The following is a 22,361-nucleotide window of genomic DNA, read 5'->3' as shown; positions in this document are numbered from 1 at the left end:
CAAACGCACTAGGCTTTAGCTGAAAAACCTGTTTTGGCCCGGTGCGGTAGGACAGTGTGAGTGCGCCCTTAGTGTAAATATAGATCAAACGATTCGTGCAGGCATTTCTGGAAGGCATTTAAAAACGGCTAATTTTGTCGTGTGCGTCTGAGTATTTGTTGGAAATTCTTCGGCCCTGCAGTCGCACCAGAGTGTCTCCTCTCTACAGCGCCGTGCGGTCGTATTACACTCTTTCAATAGGGCCTCATGGATGGGCATCAGTCTGTGCAGGAGGGATAGTCTGCTTTACATTCACTGAAACCACACTATGCAGTAATCATTCTGCAGTGTTAGCTTTCTGCACCACTGTGCAATCACATTATAAAGGTGTTCTCCATGAGACAGGCCACTTGGATAAGCATAAATCAACACAGCAGCGGATTTTTTTCCTTTTTTTTGCACTCAATAAAAAAAAAAAAGTAAAATAACCGCAATATGCTCCAACCTGCAGTCGTCACATTAAAGTGTCACCTCTCTAAAGCACTATGCAATCATGTTACGAAGCCGTCCGCCGTGAGACCGGGCACTTGGACGAGCATAAATCTACAGAGGCAGATTGAATCCTCGGGCCTCTGTGTGCGCGGCGCCGAGGGGGGGAAGGAAGGAGGGAGAGCCCGGAATCTGTTAGCAGACAAATATCCCTTGGCCTAACATTAATCTGCATAAAGCGCCGGTGCGAGGAGGTGAGTTGTGTGTAATATGTGCCGAACATCCTGCAACAGAAGGAGCCGAGCGGAGCCTCTAATCAGGACGAACGGCTGCTGCCGCCGGCGGCCGTGGCGAGGCTCCGGGCCCTGACCTGCTGACTGGATTCTGCTGAACACGCTGGAAGAGAAAGCTCCTCTCCCCCATCCTCCCTCCCTCCCCCTCTCTCTCTCCTTGTGAGTCCTCTTCCCTATCTTTTCTCTCTCCCCGTCTCCCCTTCCTCCAACATCTCCTCCTTGACGACGGCTTTCTCTCCTCAGGACGAACGGCTGCTGCCGCCGGCGGCCGTGGCGAGGCTCCGGGCCCTGACCTGCTGACTGGATTCTGCTGAACACACTGGAAGAGAAATCTCCTCTCCCCCATCCTCCCTCCCTCCCTCCCCCTCTCTCTCTCTGTGAGTCCTCTTCCCTATCTTTTCTCTCTCCCCGTCTCCCCTTCCTCCCACATCTCCTCCGTGACGACGGCTTTCTCTCCCTGTCGAGGAGGCGCCCTGCTTCAGGTCTTTGACTCGCTCATGTGATGCCGTTCTCTCCTGTCTTCTTATTCTCTCTCTCCTTACTGTTCTCGTTCATCCTCACTCGTCCTTTTCTCTTTTCCTCTCTCCGGTTTCCCCTTTACTTCACCTTTTCATTCCTTCTGTATCGTTCTTGTCTCTTATTTTCATTTTCCTCGGTGTCCTCTCCTCCCCTTTGCCCTTTACCGTCCTTTAACTGGATTTGATTTATGTGTTTTATTATTTTGGTCCCTTTTCTTTCTTTCCTTATAATTTCATTTTCTCTTCTACATTACTCTTTTTCTTTGGTGGACTGTCCTTTCCTCGTTCTTTCGAGGAAAGGACAACATGGCCGACACGTGGCCAAGAGTCCTCTATCCTGATAAAGGTCGTTTCATATCTCGATAAAGGTAAATTACGATACGAGTCCATTGAAAGACAATAAATTATCATATCGGATGATCTCCTGCCCTTCTTCCCTTTGCTCTCGCGGTCTCCCTCTTCCCTCCTTCCCTCCTTTCCTCTCTTCCTTCACCATGAACCCTATCTTTTTCCCGTCATGTCTCCTCGGCTGCGCTCCCCTCCTCCCAAAGTTTTTGCTTCGTAGTAAAAACGAGCGTTACTATTTGAGATCAACGTGTGCATGTCAATACTCCATCATTACAAGTTAAAAAGGGCGCAGGGTCACGCTCCCGCTGAGGATACTGAAGACAAATAAATACTCTTTTATCGCTTACTGTGCAAAGTGAGACCCGAGATCAGAGCAAATCATTGAGCTTTAATCTCCGGCGTGCCAAATTCCTCCTGATAAGTCATCGATAGAGCGCGTGGAGGTGATTTAGCGGCGCACTGCACGGCCGCATTGGAGGGTTTGTTAGTGATAGAGTGCATATCATCTCATCAGTGCTGGTTACCTAGTTTTGTTATGTGTTTTAGTTCAGTTTGTTTGGCCGTTTGTCAGCGAGAAAAATGAAAATGACCGTCCTGATTTTCATGAAACGCGATGGAAGGTTGAATCAGAAACATCGGAGGGAGCACAAATGATTTTTTCACTGACATTATGACAGGACATGACCTTAGTGGAGCTCTTCCCTCTCCTTCTCTCTCCTAACTGTTCCGGCTTTGTACAGTAAATGATTAGCATACTCACTAAGGGCGCACTCACACTGTCCTTCCGTACCGCGCCCTGTGCTTTAGGGTCCTTGTCCCCCCCTCCAGGCCCGTTTGTACTCACACTACCTGGGCCTCGGAGAATGCTTCTTGCTGCCTATACGTCATCACGCCGTAACACATCACACGCATTGATGACGTCATGGCGATGCATGGCTTTGTTTCCAGATCTTTCTGTAGACCTCGGAGTTTTTGTGCGTCTTGTCGACTGTTTTTTAATCTTTTCATCGACCAAATCTGCAGTAAACACTCCACCTCCGCATCACACCAACGTGAACCTTTCACCGCCATTGTTTTAAATGTCCCTCCTTCTTTTTTCTACGTCCCAACAGGCGCACATAAATGTAGTCAGAACCACCGTAGGCCTCGTGCTCGTACACGTGCAAACTCGCTCTACAAAAGCCCACCTCTCTCAGACGGGCCGTGGACGGCCAGCTGGCCGCAGCTATGCGCGGAGCGGTTGCACTCACACTGGTCAAACGCACTAGGCTTTAGCTGAAAAACCTGTTTTGGGTTGAGTTGCATCGTGTTTCAAATCTGGTTGTTTTTCCAGAGAGTAAGGAATACAGGACAAAAGATGTCAAATATTCAAGCGAAAATCGACATTAAACCAGCACTGCCTGTAATTTTAATTAGATTTTACCAACTTTTACAAACTGGAATGTCAGTGTTTAGCTAATAAACAACTTCATGTGCATAGTTTTTGCATGTGGCCTAGTTTTAAAGTCTAGCCATAGCTTAATTTATTACAACAAGCAAACCAAGTAATATCACTATAAAAATTTGCATAGTAATTACAAACATATATATGTTGCTGCCATTTCCTGATAACGCATCCGGTTGCTACTACAAATATTGTTTCATCAGATGGGGACTGACATTCCCTTCCTCTCTAACACACCTCTGAACTTCTTGAGGTATAAATCCTCCTCCTGCTGTTTGGAAATGAGCTTTTATTCCCCTCCTCTGCTGAGCCACTGGGTAAGTTATGCATCCCAGCAGCCTGGAGGCAGACGGGCTGCTGCCTGCTAATATAGGACGCTGTCTCCTGTGAGGACGACAGTATTGGCCAGTAGAATAAGCTCAGGAGGTAATTGGGGTCTTTAGTCTGCAAACCAGCCGAGTCTCTCTCAATAGCATTAGTCACCCAGAGTAATCAGACACAAAGGGATCGTATCTGCAGTAACGCGGATAGAGGCGCTGCTGAAGTTGAATTTTTTATTTTAATCTTCTCAAGACGGGGCGGCCGGAGTCCGCTCTTTGAGCGCTGGGACCTCCAGTGTTGCCTCGGCATTGTTGCTGGAATAACAAAGGAATATTCTGTTGCCAGGAAACACTGAAATAAGCTTCTTTAAACTGCGTCTGGCAGCATTGCCCAAAAAGATCGCCCAGTGCATCACCTCTGCTGCCTGCTCCATCACCAGCAGTAATTGTCTGGAAAGTCCTGTAGCACTAATTGTAGGAGGGACCACAATGTGTGTGTGTGTGTGTGTGTGTGTGTGTGTGTGTGTGTGTGTGTGTGTGTGTGTGTGTGTGTGTGTATGAGGTTGTGCCATGGCTTCCTCTCTGTGCATGTAAATTAGGGCCACGTTCACATTAGTCACGACTGACAGGAGCCACTGTGTGAAGGGCTTGCTGTGCTATGAGTGTTAGCATGTTAAGCTAACGAGCCGAACGGGCTGAAAGAGAGTCTTCAGCACAGATCAACACAGAACCAGGGGAGAGGTCTGTACTCTACTCTGTTATACTGAGCTTTACTGTAGATATTACCGTTCTGTATACCACTCATACACTAAACACTTTCATATTTGACTGCACTTCACTGTCATTTATGTATTAATCTGTACCCTTTACCTTATCCTATACTTCACTATGCTGTAATCTACTATAATACACTGTACTAAACTACATTACATCACACTATACTGTACTGCACTATACTACATTATACTACCCTATACTGTACTGTAATATATTACACATCATTATACTAAATTATACTAAACTACACTGTACAGTATTATACTAAATTACACAGTACTATACTCAACTATACTACACTATACTGTACTCTACTATAATACACTGTACTATACTAACATATACTACACTATACTGTACTGACTATATTACATTATGCTATACTATACTAAATTATACCACACTATACTAAATTATACCACACTATACTAACTTATACCACACTATACTAAATTATACCACACTATACTAAATTATACCACACTATACTAAATTATACCACACTATACTAACTTATACCACACTATACTAACTTATACCACACTATACTAAATTATACTACACTATACTGTACTGACTATATTACATTATGCTATACTATACTAAATTATACCACACTATACTATACTATATAACACTGTACCATACTCGATTTTACTACACCAAACTATACTATACTAAATTATACCACACTATACTGTAATCTACTATATTACACTGTACTATACTAAATTATACCACACTATACTGTAATCTACTATATTACACTGTATTATACTCAACTATAAATAACTTCTTCTGTTAAAAAGAAATGAAACATATTTATGATCCAAACACTGTAACACACCGGAGATTGTGGCCATGTCTCTGACAGACGTCTCTTCTGTCACCTGTTACACTCACCTGTAACTCACTATCAGTGCACCATTATTTGGCATCCAGTGGGGCTTTAGTTCAGTGAGGAGAGTGGCCCCATGCTATAGCTACTATACTATGTACAAGAGTTTCTGAGTGTCTGTATACTGCATGTGGACACAGGACAATAGACTTACACATCAGCCACAGTCAAGTGCAAACAGACTTGTTGCAAAGCTAAGGATGAAGGCTGCGCACAAGCCAAGTTAAAAAAAAAAGATTAAAAAAAGGCTGTGCGTCTTCATTTGCCTTCATAAGGGAGACAAAAAAAAACATTACACTCTCAGAAAGGGCCTTGTTGAAGTGACAGCGTCATGGAAACAGGCCTGGGATAAACAGCTTCATATTTACTGGTGTTTAAGAATCAACTGTCGTCATGCTGAGCAATTTTTCCAAACATGTTTTGCCGCTAATGAAACACTTATTCATGGCATTAAGGGAGAGAAATGTGTCAGCTACATTACTTCAGTAAAGCTTGAAATAATGCTGATGTTTGACAGATACTTTCCTGCTCGATTGCTCCTGTCTCCAGATGTTCTCAAAGGATTTCTAGACGATAAGATTTGGAGCATTTGCAGTGACATAACCTACAGCAACACATGTCATTCTTGAGTTTTCTCAACATTTGGAAAGTGCCTCGTCGCGGCACCGTCCTCAAACCTTCAGGGTCAGGGAAGAAAAGAAAAAGCAAAAAAAGGGGGAAAAAGGGAAAAAAGAAAAAGGAAAAGTACCTTTCTTGTGAGTAGCCTCATTTTTGGAGCCTTTGGGGTCTAATAAAAAAAAGATCAGAATTAAACACAGCATATTCTGACAACACGTTACCAACTATACGTTGTTTGTCCTCGTTAAGGAAAACAACCGCTTTGTCTATCAAGGAGCGAGCAAGACAGCAAGGCTCGATTATCTAAGGTGTCGCACTGCTGCCAACACTCAGCGGGGGTGAGTGTGTGGCAGTGGGGGAGACTTAGGAGGGTCAGGGAGAAAGGGGGTGAGGGGGGGGGGCAACATACTGTGAAGGCAATAGCAGGAAGGAGGGATGCACGAGTCTGTAGAGGAACAATCTACTGCCATACTGCAGCGGGCAGGAGAGGAGAGGCGATGCACTGAGATGGAGAGCGGGAGGAGGAGGGTTGCAATGCAGTTCTGTCAAGAGGAGCTGAAGTAAGACTAGCAAAATGCACTACAGGAGATGCAAGAGGCCAGAGAGAGAGAGGAGGAAGAGGAGGAGGAGGAGGAGGGCAGGGGGAATGCAAAGACTACATGTCAAACTGGCTTCGTTTTGATCTTTGATCACATGTTACTGGTCTGTCTGGTCTTTTGGGCAACACGTTGGTGGTGAGCTGCATAATCCAGAGTGACTCAAGTGAAGCGGTTTGGTTACAAAGTTCTCAAAATGGATTTTCTTATTCTTTTATTTTGAGATAATTTGTCTGCTGCTACAGAAATGGAGCCGTAGCCCCATAGGAACGGATAAATGATCTCCAAATCTGAAATGAAATTATACTTCTTTCTTCAAATGGGCGCCGTTAATTTCAAGTCATTTGGCCGAAATGGAGCCCGTCAGAGTGACAAAAGATTCGACTTCCACCCCCCCAAAAAATGTAAATCTTCAACCACTTCTGAATGGGCCACGTAATTTCAGTCACACCACGGAAAAGGGACTTTAAGTCTCTGCAGAGGCTGATTTATAACGGGAAAACGCCGACCTGCTCACGTCAAGGAATTGGAAGTTAAGGCCGAACGATTCATTGTTTCGCAGTGACGAGGCCTTTCCCCCCGTTCACTGCAGGAGAGTTGCCGTCAAAAGACTGATTGATATCATAATCAGGTCCGTCTAGAAAGTTCAAGTACAGTGTCAAGACTGGGTTCTGTCAGTACCCTCCTCTCTTCCTTTTGTGTGAGTTTGTCTCCCTCTGTCTGTGTTTCCCTGAATGGGTGTGTGTAGAATGGGAGGCAGAGCCTTCAGCTACCAAGCTCCTCTCCTGTGAAACAAACTCCCAAATGTTATTCGGGAGGCAGACACTGTCCCCATATTTAAAAGTAAACTTAAAACTTTCCTTTTCGATAAAGCTTACAGCTAGGGCTTACGATGAGACTTTATTCTGCTTAATTATGCTGCTATAGGCCTAGTCTGCCGGGGGATAATACTTTTCCTGATCCTCTGAGCTTCTCTCCTCTCTGTCTGTATCATTCATGTCTCATCAGTGCATGTTACTGATTCAGCTTCTTCCCCGGAGTTGTTTGTGCTTTGTCGTCTCGCAGGTCTCTGCTGATCGTGGTGGTGCCTGCTGCCGTGGTCCTACATGACGCTTCCTGCTGCTATTATCACTGTTACTCATATATACTATCACTAGTTTAATAAACTATAAAATTTGTAGCTGTATCGTAGCTGCTATTGCCACTACTCATCATTGATCATGTTTGCCACCATAATTATTATCATTTTCATATTCTATCACCTTAGCTGTGCTTGTTTCTACTATTCTGTTGTATTAACTGCCTTAACATATACGTTATATTCACATTACTATAAATATTATAGTTACTGTTAGGCTTTGCTTGCATCTCTGGAAGTGTGTCTGTCTGTCTCTCTCTGTCCATCTGTCCGTCTTTTCTCTCTTTCTCTCTCCTTTTCTTCCTCCCCAACCTCTCAAGACAGATGTGCGTCCTCCACAGAGCTGGGTCTGTCTGACGTTCCTGTCTGTTATAGGGAAGGTTTTCGTTGCCACTGTACTCTACAGAGGAATTGTTGGGTCTATGTAAATCATGAATAAGTCATTGAGTGTGGTCTTTACCTACTCTGTAAAGTGTCCTGAGATAACTTTTGTTATGATTCGACACTATAAATAAAATTGAATTGTTCCTTTTCGTCTAGGTCTGGTAGGCGTTCCCCCCAAGCTTAAGCCTGTTACGCTGATCACCTGGACCACTACTAATACCCTGTGCGGACAGGCATGCAGCGCCGGAACGTTGTAGACCCTTCACTGGTAAAACTATTCCCCCCGGATTGGCATCCCTTTTCTCGTTGTGGTTATCACGCACCCCGTCGTTAAGTATTTACTAATTGTGTTTGTTTTCTTTCTCTCCGTAGTTTCCCCTGTTCCTGTTTCCCGTCCATCTCCCTGAGTCTTTCGTCGTCTCCTCGCTCCTGTTTTTACCTCGACCGTGTGTGTCCGTGTCTGCATTGGGTCCACCATTTCTGTACCGTTCATGACATACAGGAAGCAAAGACTTCACTGTATTACTGACTTTTGATCAGGAGATGCTTAACCGACCCTACAACACTTTACCCATCACCGTTCACGGTTGAGAAAATATTTTTCACAGTGTCTCAAAGATCGCAAATTAAAAAAACTCCTTCCAACTACCCTCAGGTAAAGGTCAACCGGTGTACAGCTCAGTCTGACCTTCAAACACTTCATGGTTCCTGAGCGAATAACGATCGCGTCCGTGTGTTTGACAGCTAATGTATTTCTTTGCAATTAATTGTCAACAGAAGTGAGAAATGTCATCACGCAGCCTTTGATTTTTATCTGAATGACAAGCTTCTTTCTCCTATTCCCCCCAAAGTAGTCCTCACACTACATACAGAGAAGGTTTTTCTTTCCTTTCAGAGCTCAGATTTGTTGATTGATGTCCTATTTTGCCTCGGAGCCACGTTGAACTGAGTAAACCGGGGCCTTGCCTGCTTTGCTGTACTTGACAACTGCCACTGTGAGGGATGGCGACTCTGCCGAGTAGAAGTCTGGGAGCGATATTATAATCTGTCATTGTCAGCCCGAAAAAAAAGGGAAATGGCTCCTAAGATAGATGAAAAGTATTCGTCGTGACCATGAACTGTTGTAGACAGGTGACTTAAACTCTATAATCTGCCTGAATCCATGAAAGGCAATTTTTCCTCCCTCTTCTGCGCGAGGCAATCTCTCTGTGTCAGAGCTAAGCTCGGGCTTAGCCCTACGGCCAGGCAGCCTGTCGAACATCTGAGCACCTGATCCTGGCATTAAAACCGCCGCAGCTTTGGTTTTTTGGGCTTTGCCTTGCCGGCAGTGGGGGATCTCATAATGTGAGCTAATTACTAGCGCTGTGCAGAATCAATTCTCCTGGCTTTAACAGCGAGGTGTGAAAAACAAAAAAAAGCCTTGCCATTGTGTTGGAAAACAAAGGTATGTTTTGTTAAATGAGTACAGGGATTTTCCCTAAATGTTTTCTCCTGTAGTCACTGTGCTCCCAGGTTGCCTGCATCGGCGGACAATTAGACACGTCTGGCATGAAGAGCCTGAAAACAGCAGCTTACCGCCTTCGTGATTGTGTCACAGCGGTAAACAATTATGCGTCAACCTCTCCATCAGGCCTTTTAGACTGTAACGGTGGGTTTAAACCTATTTTTTTACTCAAGCTGGTAATTAGAGGTGTGATGGGATTCCACAGGAGGACTGAATGGCCTTTTATAAAGCACTATCCCCCTCCTTATAAACTTATTAGCCACGGACCAGTGGACTGCAGAGGATGGATGTAGCCATCAACTGTTCTTACACATCCCAGAATAGCTTTGCTTCGCCTCGAGCGGAACAAATTCTACGTTTTTACTATTTTTAGATCCAGAAGAAACAATAATGATGTGAGGTATTTATAGCAAACCATATAAGTGAAGACATTTCGTTCATTTTGTCAACACGGCTCATTTGACAGCGCTCTAAATGATCATGTGTCTTTAGCTCGTGATAATATTGGGATTTCAACAGCTACTTCTTGCTGCACAATCAGTGCAAACATCCTCGTTTCGTTTGAATGCCAGCTCCTCTCCCCCACCCTCCTATCAGTCTCTCTTTCAGTCCGTCTTGAGTGTCCTCGTACGTTTGGCTGCCTTTTACCATTACCCTCTTCAATATTCCTCTCTTCACTGCCCTTGCCGTTCCACCTCCTCCCGCTAGACGTTGAAGCGTGATCAATATTTTTGTCATAACTCAGGAGAGTCACCTCTGCAACCGCATTAAAATTCCTCGCTCTGTGCATTACAGTCCCCATCCAAATTTCCTGGCTTGGAAAAGATAGGGCCATTACCTAGAATACTAAAAAAGCCATGAGACCTCCATCTGGGCAAGGATGTCCCCCTCACTCCGGCAGATTTCTGTGTTTGCATCCTTGTGGAAAGTAAAAAAAAATAATAATAAGAGGAGGAGGAGGGAGTCGATATTACAGTTTCTATCTCCAGAGCTGCTTATTCATGTGTGCTGCAAGTGTTATACATAACGGAGCAATGCTGAAGCCCGCTGGGAACTGTGTTAGCATCAGTATTCTTGTGCTAAGCTTGTGGAAACATATTGTGTGTTTGCAGCGTGAGAAGCTGGTTTGCACTTTTGCCATCTGCAGTTCTTTCCAATCTCCTGTCGTAAGCAAATCCCTCCAAGCCGGGTCGCCATTTGCAATGCTACCTTCCCTCCCTTCTTTCAACTGTCCCTCTTTCTCTCTCCCCCTCCATGACCCATCCCCATCCCCCCCAGCCGTTCCTCCGTCCCCACACTCATTACCTTATGCCCATTAATCGCATTAAGTAGCCATTAAACAAGTGCTGATAACACCAAATGAACGTCAAGCTCTGACAGCTAATAACTACAGTCCCACCTCGGCACGTTCAACCCTGCCAAGGAGAAAAAGGAGATGCAGAGAGGAACAGCGAGGGTGTAGTACAACACAAGCGTAGTATGGAATAGTGTAGCACTGTGTAGTGACAAGTAACCCAGCTGTGGAGAAAGAGAAAGAGCAAAGAGAGTAGGAGAGAGGAGGAAGCCAAACATGTAAATATACTGCCGAACGTTGTATATTTACTCGTGTCCACTGATGAGAAAGAGGGCGTCATTCAGCCCAGAAGCAACGTGACACAGTGGTGAATTCTCAACAGAGGGTTTTTTTTGTTTTTTTTACACTGATCATCACTGGGTTTTAAGAGCAGAGAGACGGCGGGAGCTTTGCCAAACCAACCATGGGAGCAGCATGAAATAAAGAATTGTATCCGAAGAAACCTGAGCTACAGCAGCTACAGTGGCTGTTCGAGAGAACTGGAGACGAAAACTTGCTGAAGTAGACCCAAACAACCCTAATGCAATTTAAGGTTGGCGATGCGTTCAGGGTCTTTTCAGGCAATGACTCCTGTCTTGCAGGGGGAAACGGGGGTGGCAGTGGAGAGGGGGTTAAGTAGTGGCAGCAGTAGATAGCCGGCTCACTAGCAGCCCATTCTGGTCGAGCTTAAAACCAGAAGCTCGCTTGCGGCTGTCGTCCTCGTTGCCGCTCGGCTTGAGTGATGAGGAAGGACAAGGTTATGGCGGAGAGGGAGAGGGGAGTCGCAGCTGTAGTCTGTGCTATTCATCAAGTGCACACACACACACACACTCACACACAAGACGAATCCCACTCTGACTCGTGCAAACAGAATCTCGCAAATGCACCTTTCCCTCGCCAGTTCTCTCTGTAAGTCCTTATCTCTCTCTCTAGCTCTCATACATACTCATTCATCTGTATAGCACCATGTGGCCATTCATTTGCAGGGCTAGTAGACTAAAAGGCCTGGTGTTGGCGTTCTACTACGTCTCCCTGTCCTCACTGTTGAGAAACTTCACAGACTATTCCTGACTTCTGTCTGCCTGGCTGGTCAGCCGGGTCGATGGAGTCCAACTTCACGACTCGATGGGACTGGCTAACAAAGCTTGAATACTGAGGAGGCCCCAGGAGAGGAGGGGGGAGGAAGGTGAAAGGAGAGAAAATGTATTTGGCGATCACTTCTACTAATGACCTTGTCTCTCATCCATGCAAGAAGAAAAGGGATGTAGATAATGAACCAGTTAAGAAGGGATGAAGGAAGGATGGCGGGGTAAAACCAAGGAATCTGCATGGCAATGGAAAATTGAAAGAAGAGGGTGGATGGAGGGAACAACGGCGAAATGAATGACATTTAAGGGAAGGACATAGCCTGATATCAGACAGAATTGTCAATTAGCTACACTACGTTTCCATCCACGGTCTGACTCTGCCTGCACTCTCACTGATTTCCATGGGGAAGGTGATTGATTTTTTCGCTTTCAGGATGGCTAACTTCGGGTTTAGTGCTATGCTAACTTGAACAGGGAAAAATAATGAAATCGTGCGGCTCTTCTAGACTTTCCAAAATCGTATTAGACCGTAGCAATGGAGTAGGCAACGGAGAGCCTTAACACACATCTTGACAACAGTGTTAGGCTCGACCATGGCGCTGAATGACTAATAATTAGCCCCCCACGTCTGTGTTTTTAACCGGGGATAAAACAGAGAGAAGTCACAATGCCAGACGATTCCAGTCAACTCTGTGGAGAAGACAGAGCCTAAGGTCTGGAACCAGGAAAGGAAGGACACACGATATGATACAGCAAGAAATAAAATGAATTGTTTGGTAATAAATGAGGAAAGGGTTTATGGGAAAATAAAGAAAGGTATGAAGCAGGTCCAAACAACAACGTAGACAGGAATAAAGTAGAAGGGAATAAAGATAGGAGGGAAAGAAGAAAGGGCCGTGTGTACGTGGCAAACGGAAAACCAATCAGAAGAAAGAAAACATTCGGAAAGGAGCAGAAAATGACTTATGCAACATAACGAGACATGAATGAGTCAGTGAATGAAGACTGAACGAGAGAAAAAGGGAAGAGGACAATTTAAACAATGAGAAAGCAGGAAGAGAATGAAAGAACGGATGAACTCTCATGGATTATAAATGGCTTGTCCCAAATATGTCATGAGTGTTTGCTCTCCTCTCTGTCCGATGGAGGAACCTGCTAAATCAATCGGAAGCTTTTTGCCCACACAGTGGACCCCCGGTCATGATCAGTGTAATTTCCTCTCATGCTGGCACATTTGTAGCTTGCAGCGAATCTCTTCCTTCCCCTTATTTCCCTCCCTGTCCTCCAATCCACTGATGCTGCACGATGAAATTAGCAGGGCTGGTGCTAATTTGATGAGGTGTGTAGGCGGAAGAGATGAACTAGCTGCACTATCATGCCGTTACCATTTGGTAGCTATACCATTCTGCATACCAACCGCATTACATTACACTTAACAGTCTAAACCACTGGTTCTCAAACTGTGGTACTTGTACCCCTGGTGGTACTCAAGCTCTCTCTGTGTGGTACTATTATTAATATAACACTAAGAAAATACTTAAACTTCTAAGATCTCATCTCATCTTCAGCCTCTTATCCGGGGTCGGGTCTCAGGGGCAGCAGCTCCAGCAGGGGACCCCAAACTTCCCTTTCCCGGGCCACATTAACCAGCTCTAACTGGGGGATCCTGAGGCGTTCCCAGGCCAGTGTGGAGATCTAATCTCTCCACCTGGTCCTGGGTCTTCCCCGGGGCCTCCAGGAGGCATTTCCTGTCATATTTTAGTTTCAATATCGGCCTACTACGTAGTCACGTTCATGAGTAACGCGCTAAACTGTGGCGGTGAGATAGTAAGAAGTAGAATTGGTTTGAAAACACTGACAAATTCACAACAATGTCAGTTCTGATGCCTGGTTGTGGTTTAACAATAAATCTTCTGATTAGGAATAAACCTTCCTGTCTGTAGCTGAATAGTGCAGGTCTACACTGCTGTATTTTCACATTTGTCTTAGTGCTGGTACTTGAGAGAGCCTGATATTTTCTTAAGTGGCATGTCATGTACAAAGTTTGAGAAACAATGATTATGTTTAGACACAGTTTTTTCATAGATACCCTCCTGCCTACACTACAACTGTGCTAGAACATCGCTATGAAGTGGGTCATAGTTGGGTCGTAGTCAAGGAGTTAGCTTGCTTAAGCCTATTGGCTACGTAGGTCGCAAACTTACTGGCAAAGGGGCCACTATTATTTCTGATGCGTCAATCTTTTCTGTATTAACAAGAGTGATTGGTCCCCTTCTAGCAGTCTATGTGACATAAAACTGTGTCAAACATGAACCTTTCCAAGTGTTGCATTCAAGACGAGGACGTAGCATTAATTGTTGCTGCATTATCATAGTGGCAGTGGGTTTTTGTACTATTTGGTTATATGTTTTGTTGTTGTTGAGGGCAACAAAGCAAATTCCAACTCAACTGCTGTTGATGACTCCTTTAATAAGGGCCTGAAAACGTTTCTTTTTTAAAAAACAACGTTTTCTTGAACGTTGTATCCTTGTGCTTTTGTTTTTAAACCTGTTTTTAATCGTGTTGTACACTGTAGCACTTTGGGCTTGCTTTAAACAATGAAAAGTGCTCTACAAATACAATTATAATTACTATTGTGAGGCAATGTGTCCTGTGATAGACTGGCGTCCTGTCCAGGGTGTACGCCGCCTCACGCCCGATGTCAGCTGGGATCGGCTCCAGCCCCTCCTTAAATCTTAAATCTTAGAGTGCCGCATTTTCACAACAGCTTATCCCCACATTCATTAAGGTCAGTGTTACTGACATATTGTAATTATACAAAACTAGGGGTGTTTAAAATGTTTCTGTGCGGATCTGACACAATATGACGATTCATTATTCTATAATTTAATTCATTTTAAGGATGATTCTGCACAATTGAACATTAAATGCAACTTTCAAATCTTGCCCTGTCTTGTATTTTGTCTTGTTGTCTTGTTTGTTTTTTAACGTACCTTTAATATTATTGTTATTGTCATTATATTGATTGCCTGAGAAACATTTGAGAACTGTTGCACTAAGCACAGTCCTTGATTTTGCCTCCCTCTCATCCTCCTGACTGACTGAGTTTATTAAGGAGCAGAGCTGTCAAGCTGTTTATTTCATGAATGTGATGAATGCAGTGACGTAGTTATCTGGTAGAACACACACACACACACACATACAAAAAAAGAAAAGAAACTGCATGAATGAGCAAGCTGGAGAGCTCACACTATATGTCACTCAGTCGACCTGACAGCCACAACAGACTCTGGAAGTTCACATCGGGCCCTTTCTGCTAACTATGAACCCTGACACAATTAGCTTGGCAGATTAAAGATCATCCGACTAAGTATGCACGACTGCTTCGGCACACATTAAAATCCCGAAAAGGAAAGTCAAAGAAGAACATTTATTATTCTTAGGTTACTTTTTTAGTCCCTGATGTCACCTGGAGGATGGTTATTATCATCATCTGCATGTCAAACACGCTGCTAGCGAGTACTTTCATCTGCATTTAACTTTTTTTTATGACATCACATCATCTCATCTCATCTCATCTTCAGCCTCTTATCCGGGGTCGGGTCGCGGGGGCAGCAGCTTTAGCAGGGGACCCCAAACTTCCCTTTCCTGGGCCACATTAACCAGCTCTAACTGGAGGATCCCGAGGCGTTCCGAGGCCAGTGTGGAGATCTAATCTCTCCACCAGGTCCTGGGTCTTCCCCGAGGCCTCCTCCCAGCTGGACGTGCCTGGAACACCTCCCTAGGGAGGCGCCCAGGGTTCATCCTTACCAGATGATCCTGAACCACCTCAACTGGCTCCTTTCAACACAAAGGAGCAGCGGCTCTACTCCGAGTTCCTCACGGATGCTGAACTTCTCCCCCTCTCTCTAAGGGAGACTCCAGACCCCCTCCTGAGGAAACACATTTCGGCCGCTTGTACCCACGACCTCGTTCTTTGGGTCCTGACCCAGCTTTCATGACCGTAGTGGAGGGTAGGAACGAAGATTGACCGGTAGATCCAGAGCTTTGCCTTCCTCGGCTCTCTTTTCGTCACAACGGTGCGGTAGAGCGACTGCAGCACCGCCCCCGCTGCTCCGATTCTCCGGCCAAACTCACGCTCCATTGTCCCCTCACTCGTGAACATGATCCCAAGGTACTTGAACTCCTTCACTTGGGAACATCACATTAGAAGAACGGGAAAAGACCACAGGAACCATAAATTCAGTGACTGTCACGTGGGCCTGTTTAAATCTTGATTTGTAAAGGTCAACGCAGCGCTGGTCGCAGTAAATCACGCTGGATTGTTGCCAACAGGAGCTGAAGAGAAATCAAATTAAAAAATAGAAACGGTCTCCAAAATTGACTCACGACGATGCCTCACAAAACACTCGGACAAATTCTTGGCAGGTCAGGAGGAACAAGCGATTTCGGCTGTTTTTGCAGCCGCGGCAGGTTTACTAACACACACTTAGTCATGGTAAAACCCCTCCACCCCTTCCACTTCTATCCTGCTTGAGCTGCGGTATCCCACTCACAAAGATCACCATATAATGGGTTATGCCATTATGGGCTCAGCAAAACAAAGAAAATAAAAAGCTCCATGGCAGCATTCATAAACATAAGCTGTGGTTCACGGCTGCACATTCTAGCAGTCTGATTCCCTGTGTGTTCAGTGTACAAAACATTAGGACACCGATTCATTTCACCAATTAAATCCGCTGTAAAGGCGTAGAGGTGCAGGCGGCCAATCAGTAACAAGGTACAGTGCATCACGCCTCCAGGTTTTATCACTTTTCCAATAGTCGAGGTTCTCAGGCCTCTGGGACTTCACACCCTCGCTGTTGGAAAAGTATTATATCGGACGTAAGCACAAGAAAGAGTGCACTGAGGATCATCAACACTAAATCAAATTAGCCAAAACTAACTCCTAAACCCATATATAAACCCGATTTTAACTTGATACCACTGCTCTGACTTTAATAAAATGTGGAGGGACATAAATGTACCTTTCCTACTGATTGAACCAGCAATTTAAAAGCAATTAAACTAGAATAAGCTTCACTCTCCAGATCATTTTATGCATAAAGAAGAAATCTAAGGTAACACAAAAGGTAAAAGGTGATAAACAAAGAAAATACTCTTGATTTGAGTGGATATTCACACACAGGAAGGTGGAATATCACAAAGGTACTAATATTTTGTACACTCTGAACACACAAATGACCTGCTGACGATAGAAATTACTCACATCCATTGTGAAAACTAGGATATGTCAGTATTTAACATGCAACAAGGCTCAAAATGTGACACTATCAATCCGTTATGGGTTCAAGCTGAAGAACACAAGGTGGATCTCAGGCCGAATCCAGTTTTGTTTCTGTGATCGTGCGCTGACATTTCTGTCTGTTCCAATTACTTCACAAGTTTTGGTAAGATTTTTTTTTTCTCCTTGTTGTATTATTCATACACTTTAATGGATACGGAGGGTTGCCCCAGTTTTCTAACGTCATATAAACTCATTAATGTCTGTTTCTAACGTGAGAAAGTTTAATATAGAAACCTCTGACATGTGTCTTTATGGGGGCTTCCATTCAGGGGAGAGGTCACTACATTTGAGGTTAACGTCGTAACCAGCATCACCATCATCATTATCATGATATTCAGCAGCACACTGGTGGCAGAGAGGCACATTACCTTGACCACCAAAACAAGCACTCGGGATACAGTGTGGATACCAAGGAATGTAGCCAACTAGCACCATGATAACTAGAAATCCTATGATATCTTCATGGGAATGCTGATTCACAGTCTGATTGGGTTTTTAAAAGTGCAGGGACAGAGGTTTGTAAGATAAGGAAATGGGTTCTCGGGGTCTAACACCTGGAATAGGCTTATTCTACGGTAAACAAGTTGAGCAATGGGCAGAATTACCTTTGTTGTACACTGCAAAGGGCAAATGAAAGAGATCGACAAATTGAGAACACCCAAAAACATTGAGATGACTAAACACAAAGCAACAGAATTTTGGAAACATCTCTATATAAACTTTTCTGCTTCTAATTCATTAAATTCAATCTTTTCAATTAAACAAGTGAATACAAACCTTTCCTCGGTGACAACCTTGATTAAAAGGCATTTAGAGAAGGTAGTGAAATGCAGAAACAACACGTTACAGTGTCAAGATATTGCTTGGCTACATTCCTGTCTTATCCGACTGAGTCTTGGCGGCAGCTCCTACCTTTAAAATTCGGTCGAATTCTGGCGTCGTAACCCGACACTTTGCCCATGAGTTTGTCCAGGAACTCGGAGGGCGGCATCGGGGAGGCAGCTTTCCTCGCCGCAGCTTCTTTCGATGCTGCCAGGCTGGAAGACACAAGGGTACATTTGGTTGGAGAAAGTGTTGTATGCAAAGCAGTGATCACATTGCATGAGAAAGAGAACTTCTGACAGGCGGAAAGATGAATTGCGAGATTGGATTGCAGTCATAACACGTCGACATTCTTCGTATTCGTTGTTGAGTTTCACATCCAAACCAATTCATCATCTACAGCAGCTGCTTGGCAGTGAAACAAGCACCTAAGAGAGATGAGGGTTAGAGGTCACAGAGGCCTAACACCAGACAGATCATATGAAATGTCCTCTCTGGACAAAACTACTGCGTGGGTTTTTTTGTTTAAACAGCTCAAAACAACCTCAATTCTCATTAAAGATACCGCGAAATGTGCACCTGACCTCCATGACCAGCACATCACCGGTGGCCTGATACTGCCCTAGTGGATTCATCCAAAAAGGTCAACCAATAAAGTCCCAATGCTCAAACAATCCCGTCTTTCCACAGTACCCCTCTTATCAAATCAAACTTCCTTTCACTCCAGAACTCATAGACCACTGCTTTACACACCCGTTCCCTGCTTCTTGTGCTCAGCTCGGTGCGGACGGTATGGTATGGTCCCCGCAAAAGTCTGGTCATTCATACTTGTCGCGAACAGATGACCAGGACACGACACATGATCACCGACCACGCTGACCACATGCAGCATGAAACACATTTAACACTGGTCTCTTACTGTTCAATGTCCCACATGAACATCAAATGGCAATAAATCACATGAAGGAAATAAGAATGCAACGTGTTCTCATCAAAAGGTTCGCTTGATATCTTGCGAAATATCTCATGAATTATGAAATTCTAGCGACCAGAAAAGGACAGTGACAAGTTGAGACAACAAAAGGTGACGCTTGAGTTCAGGCACCAGATCGACTTGGTTGGGATGAGAGAAAAGGTTTTGCGTTGGTTTAGTTCTTCAGAGTTGAGCTTATGTCGTCATATCATTTCCGTCTTTTCTCCGGAAACAGAACTTTTACAGTAATAAATACGTGGATAACATATAAATGTCAGTGCATTACTTTCTGTAGTTATATGTACAGTGAACGGAAACTTAATAATACTATTTCATGGGGCTCCATTGGACCGATGTGTGTTCAAAAAACCAAAGGGCAGGCTTGCATTCCATCATTTCAGTTCAGTTCAGTTTAGTTTATTTTCAGACATTTCATGACAAACACAAAAAATAAATGTATAAGGTCTGAAAAAAGGGAATAGGCAGAAGCTAATGCTTATAATGCCTACCCTTTAAAATACATAAACTTAGGCAGCAGCTACACACAGGTCAAATGAAAATGTCTAATAATTAATTTATTGCTGCTGTCAGCAAACACAATCAACGTATGTTTGAATCATGTTCCTCTTGAGGACAGTTTTAAAGTAAATTAATGTTCTGCAGACTTTTAAATCTATGGCCAAATTATCCAAACATTCACTCCAACAACAGAAATACATGTTTGCGTTTGTTCTAACACTGGGCTTTGTTAGCACGTCTCGCCCTCTCAGCAGATCGGTACTTTCCCTTTCCTGAAACAGGTTCTGAATCCGAATGGTGAATTGATTATTCTTTATTTTAAACATAAATTGTGCCGTTCGAAAGTAAACTAAGTCCTTGAATTTCAAGGCTTTTTTCCGGATGAAAAGTGTATTTGTGTGTTCCCTGTATCCAGCTTTATTTATAAGTCGCATTTCAAAGACTCAGTGGTCTTTTACCCAAACATGATCGTTAGATGAACTGAATACAATATCAATAACACAAGCATCCCTTTCATGGGCAAGTCGCCTCATTTGTTAAATATAATCTGATCCGTCTTTTGCCTCTTTAACACCTTAAGAGGCTTCAGGGACACCGTCTCGCCAGACCTCAATATGAAATACTGCAGGTCATGATCTTGACTGACAGGTGTTTAACCCCCGAGGGGGAAGAAACTGTCTGCGGTCTGTTTTACTTTTAATTTTGAGGTTTTCAGTACCCAGTATTAACTTTATGTCTAAGTCAGAATTGATTTATTGTATTTTGAGGGTGAACTCACACTGTCCATCCGTACCGTGCCCAAACACGTTCCACGGCTAAAGTCTAGTTCATTTGACCAGTGCGAGTCACGGCCACGTCCCGTTTGGGAGAGGTGGGCTTTTGTAAAGCACGGATGCACATGTACGAGCATGAGCGTGCGCACATGTACGAGCACGAGGCCCACGGCGGTTCTGAGGTCATTTCCTGTGCGCCTGTTGGGACATAGAAAAAAGAAGGAGGGACCATGCGCGGACATTTAAAACAATGGCGGCGAAAGGTTCACGTTGGTGTGATGCGGAGGTGGAGTGTTTACTGCAGATTTGGTCGATGAAAAGATTCAAAAACAGTCGACAAGACGCACAAAAACTCAGAGGTCTACGGAAAGATTTGGAAACAAAGCCACACACACGCCATGACGTCATCAATGCGTGTGACGTGTTACGGCGTGATGACGTATAGGCAGTAAGAAGCATTCTCCGAGGCCCAGGTAGTGTGAGGACAAACGGGCCTGGAGGGGGGGACAAGGGCCCTAAAGCACGGGGACACGGGACGGAGGCACAGTGTGAGTGCGCCCTAAGAGCATAACTATCCTAAACAGTGGAATATTTTTATTCATTTTCACTAAAATGGGGTTCGTATAAATTCTTAAATGCCATTCAATCATTTTTTTATATCCCTTTATTCCTGGAGGATATCCCAGCATGCACTTTGCAAAGGGCAAGACCTGTCCTGCACCAGGGCTTCAAATAAGATTCATTCATCATCGTCTAATTTAATTTAGTTTGATTTGATTTAATTGAACAGTGAATAATTAAAAGTGAACTTTTACAGTCCCTGCTGACAAGAGTGTGATGCATTAGTGGTTGTTACACACACTTCCTCTTCTTGTAGTAGTTATTCAAACTAATGCTCTAATTCACTTAACCAGCTCCGTGTCCCGCCGAGCGCCACATTGATTTTACAATAAGGCCGTGGTATTTGCACAGTTGACTTCTTTACCTTATTAGAACCATCATGCTCGTTAGACGCTCTCCGCGTAATGTCAAACCCCCACAGGGCCTCAAGCCCACAGCCGTACGATGACTAACAGTCAATAACACTCCACACACGAGCAAACAGACCGACACACACACGATACACACTGACGATGGATCGAACCACAGTACGTGAATTATTCCCCTAAGAAACATTTTGAAATAATAGGAAATAAAGATGAAAGCTCACTAATTGGTTCCCTAGTTACCACGCGAATGGTCACGGCAACCAATATACCACAATTATAAAACATATCGAACTTGTTGCATACAGTAAATGTCAATATCGACTCCAAATACTCAATATGGTTCATTCCTTTCACACACATGCATTTATGTTTATACTGGACTTGTGAGGAACTTCATCGAAAAAGTGCGATCCCTCACTTCGACTGAAACTTTAACCATAAACCCAAAAATCTGATCCTTAATCCTTGTCCCAAACAAAAGTCTTTCATTTCCAAAAGATATTCAGTGTTAAAAAGAATTGTCTTCTAGAACAGAGGACATAAACATTGTGGACTCCTACAAGTACCTGGGTGTGGTGCTGGCCAACAAACTGGAGTGGACCGCAAACACACAGGCAGTCTACAAGAAGGGCCTGAGCCGGCATTACTTCCTGAGGAGGCTCAGGTCCTTCAATGTCTGCAACCGGATGCTTCAGATGTTTTATCAGTCTGTTGTCGCGAGCACCACCTTCTTCTGTGGTGTCCTGGGGCGCAGGCATCAAAGCAAAAGACGCGAACACACTGAACAAACTCCTAAAGAAGGCAGGGTCTGTTGTTGGCTCTAAGCTCGTCACCCTGGAGGAGGTGGTGGAGCACAGGATGCAAAACTGCTGGTGATCATGGACGATGTCTCTCGTCCCCTCCATGAAACCCTGGACGAGCTTCAGAGCAGCTTCAGCAGCAGACTCATTCAACCTGGCTGCTTAAAGACGGCACAGGAAACAGTTCCTACCTGCTGCCATCAGACTCTACGATGCTGCACAACAACGCTCAGGGAATAAACTCACACTACTCAAAGTGACCTATCACTGAAATGCACCTTTCTCTCTCTTTCACATTAAAATTCACAGAGCACATTATAATATAGTGTTTATCTGTGATACTGTACTTTTATTTTATTGTAGTTCATATTTTGCATTTTATATTTTGTGCTTCTGACTGTTTTGTACCGC

At 44.2% G+C, this 22,361-nt stretch overlaps 1 protein-coding gene across 3 annotated transcripts in view; it reads right to left on the bottom strand.

The window, feature by feature from the left end:
* Nucleotides 1-22,361, bottom strand: part of glra1 (glycine receptor, alpha 1) — a gene marked incomplete at both ends in the record, with an annotated part of 138,805 nt that overhangs the window by 83,058 nt on the left and 33,386 nt on the right. Inside the window, 3 exons of one of the 3 annotated variants that reach the window (XM_083915559.1) lie at nt 5,815-5,853; nt 17,680-17,691; nt 17,987-18,111. In XM_083915559.1, coding sequence (XP_083771685.1) covers nt 5,815-5,853; nt 17,680-17,691; nt 17,987-18,111 — 176 coding nt within the window. The remainder of the gene's footprint in view (nt 1-5,814; nt 5,854-17,679; nt 17,692-17,986; nt 18,112-22,361) is intronic. The other 2 variants (XM_083915558.1, XM_083915560.1) reach the window with 2 other exon arrangements.

This window comes from Echiichthys vipera (assembly GCF_963691815.1).
Source record: "Echiichthys vipera genome assembly, chromosome: 6".
In the NCBI taxonomy this organism is placed as follows: Eukaryota; Metazoa; Chordata; class Actinopteri; order Perciformes; family Trachinidae; genus Echiichthys; species Echiichthys vipera.
This window is presented reverse-complemented; position numbering and strand designations above follow the sequence as displayed.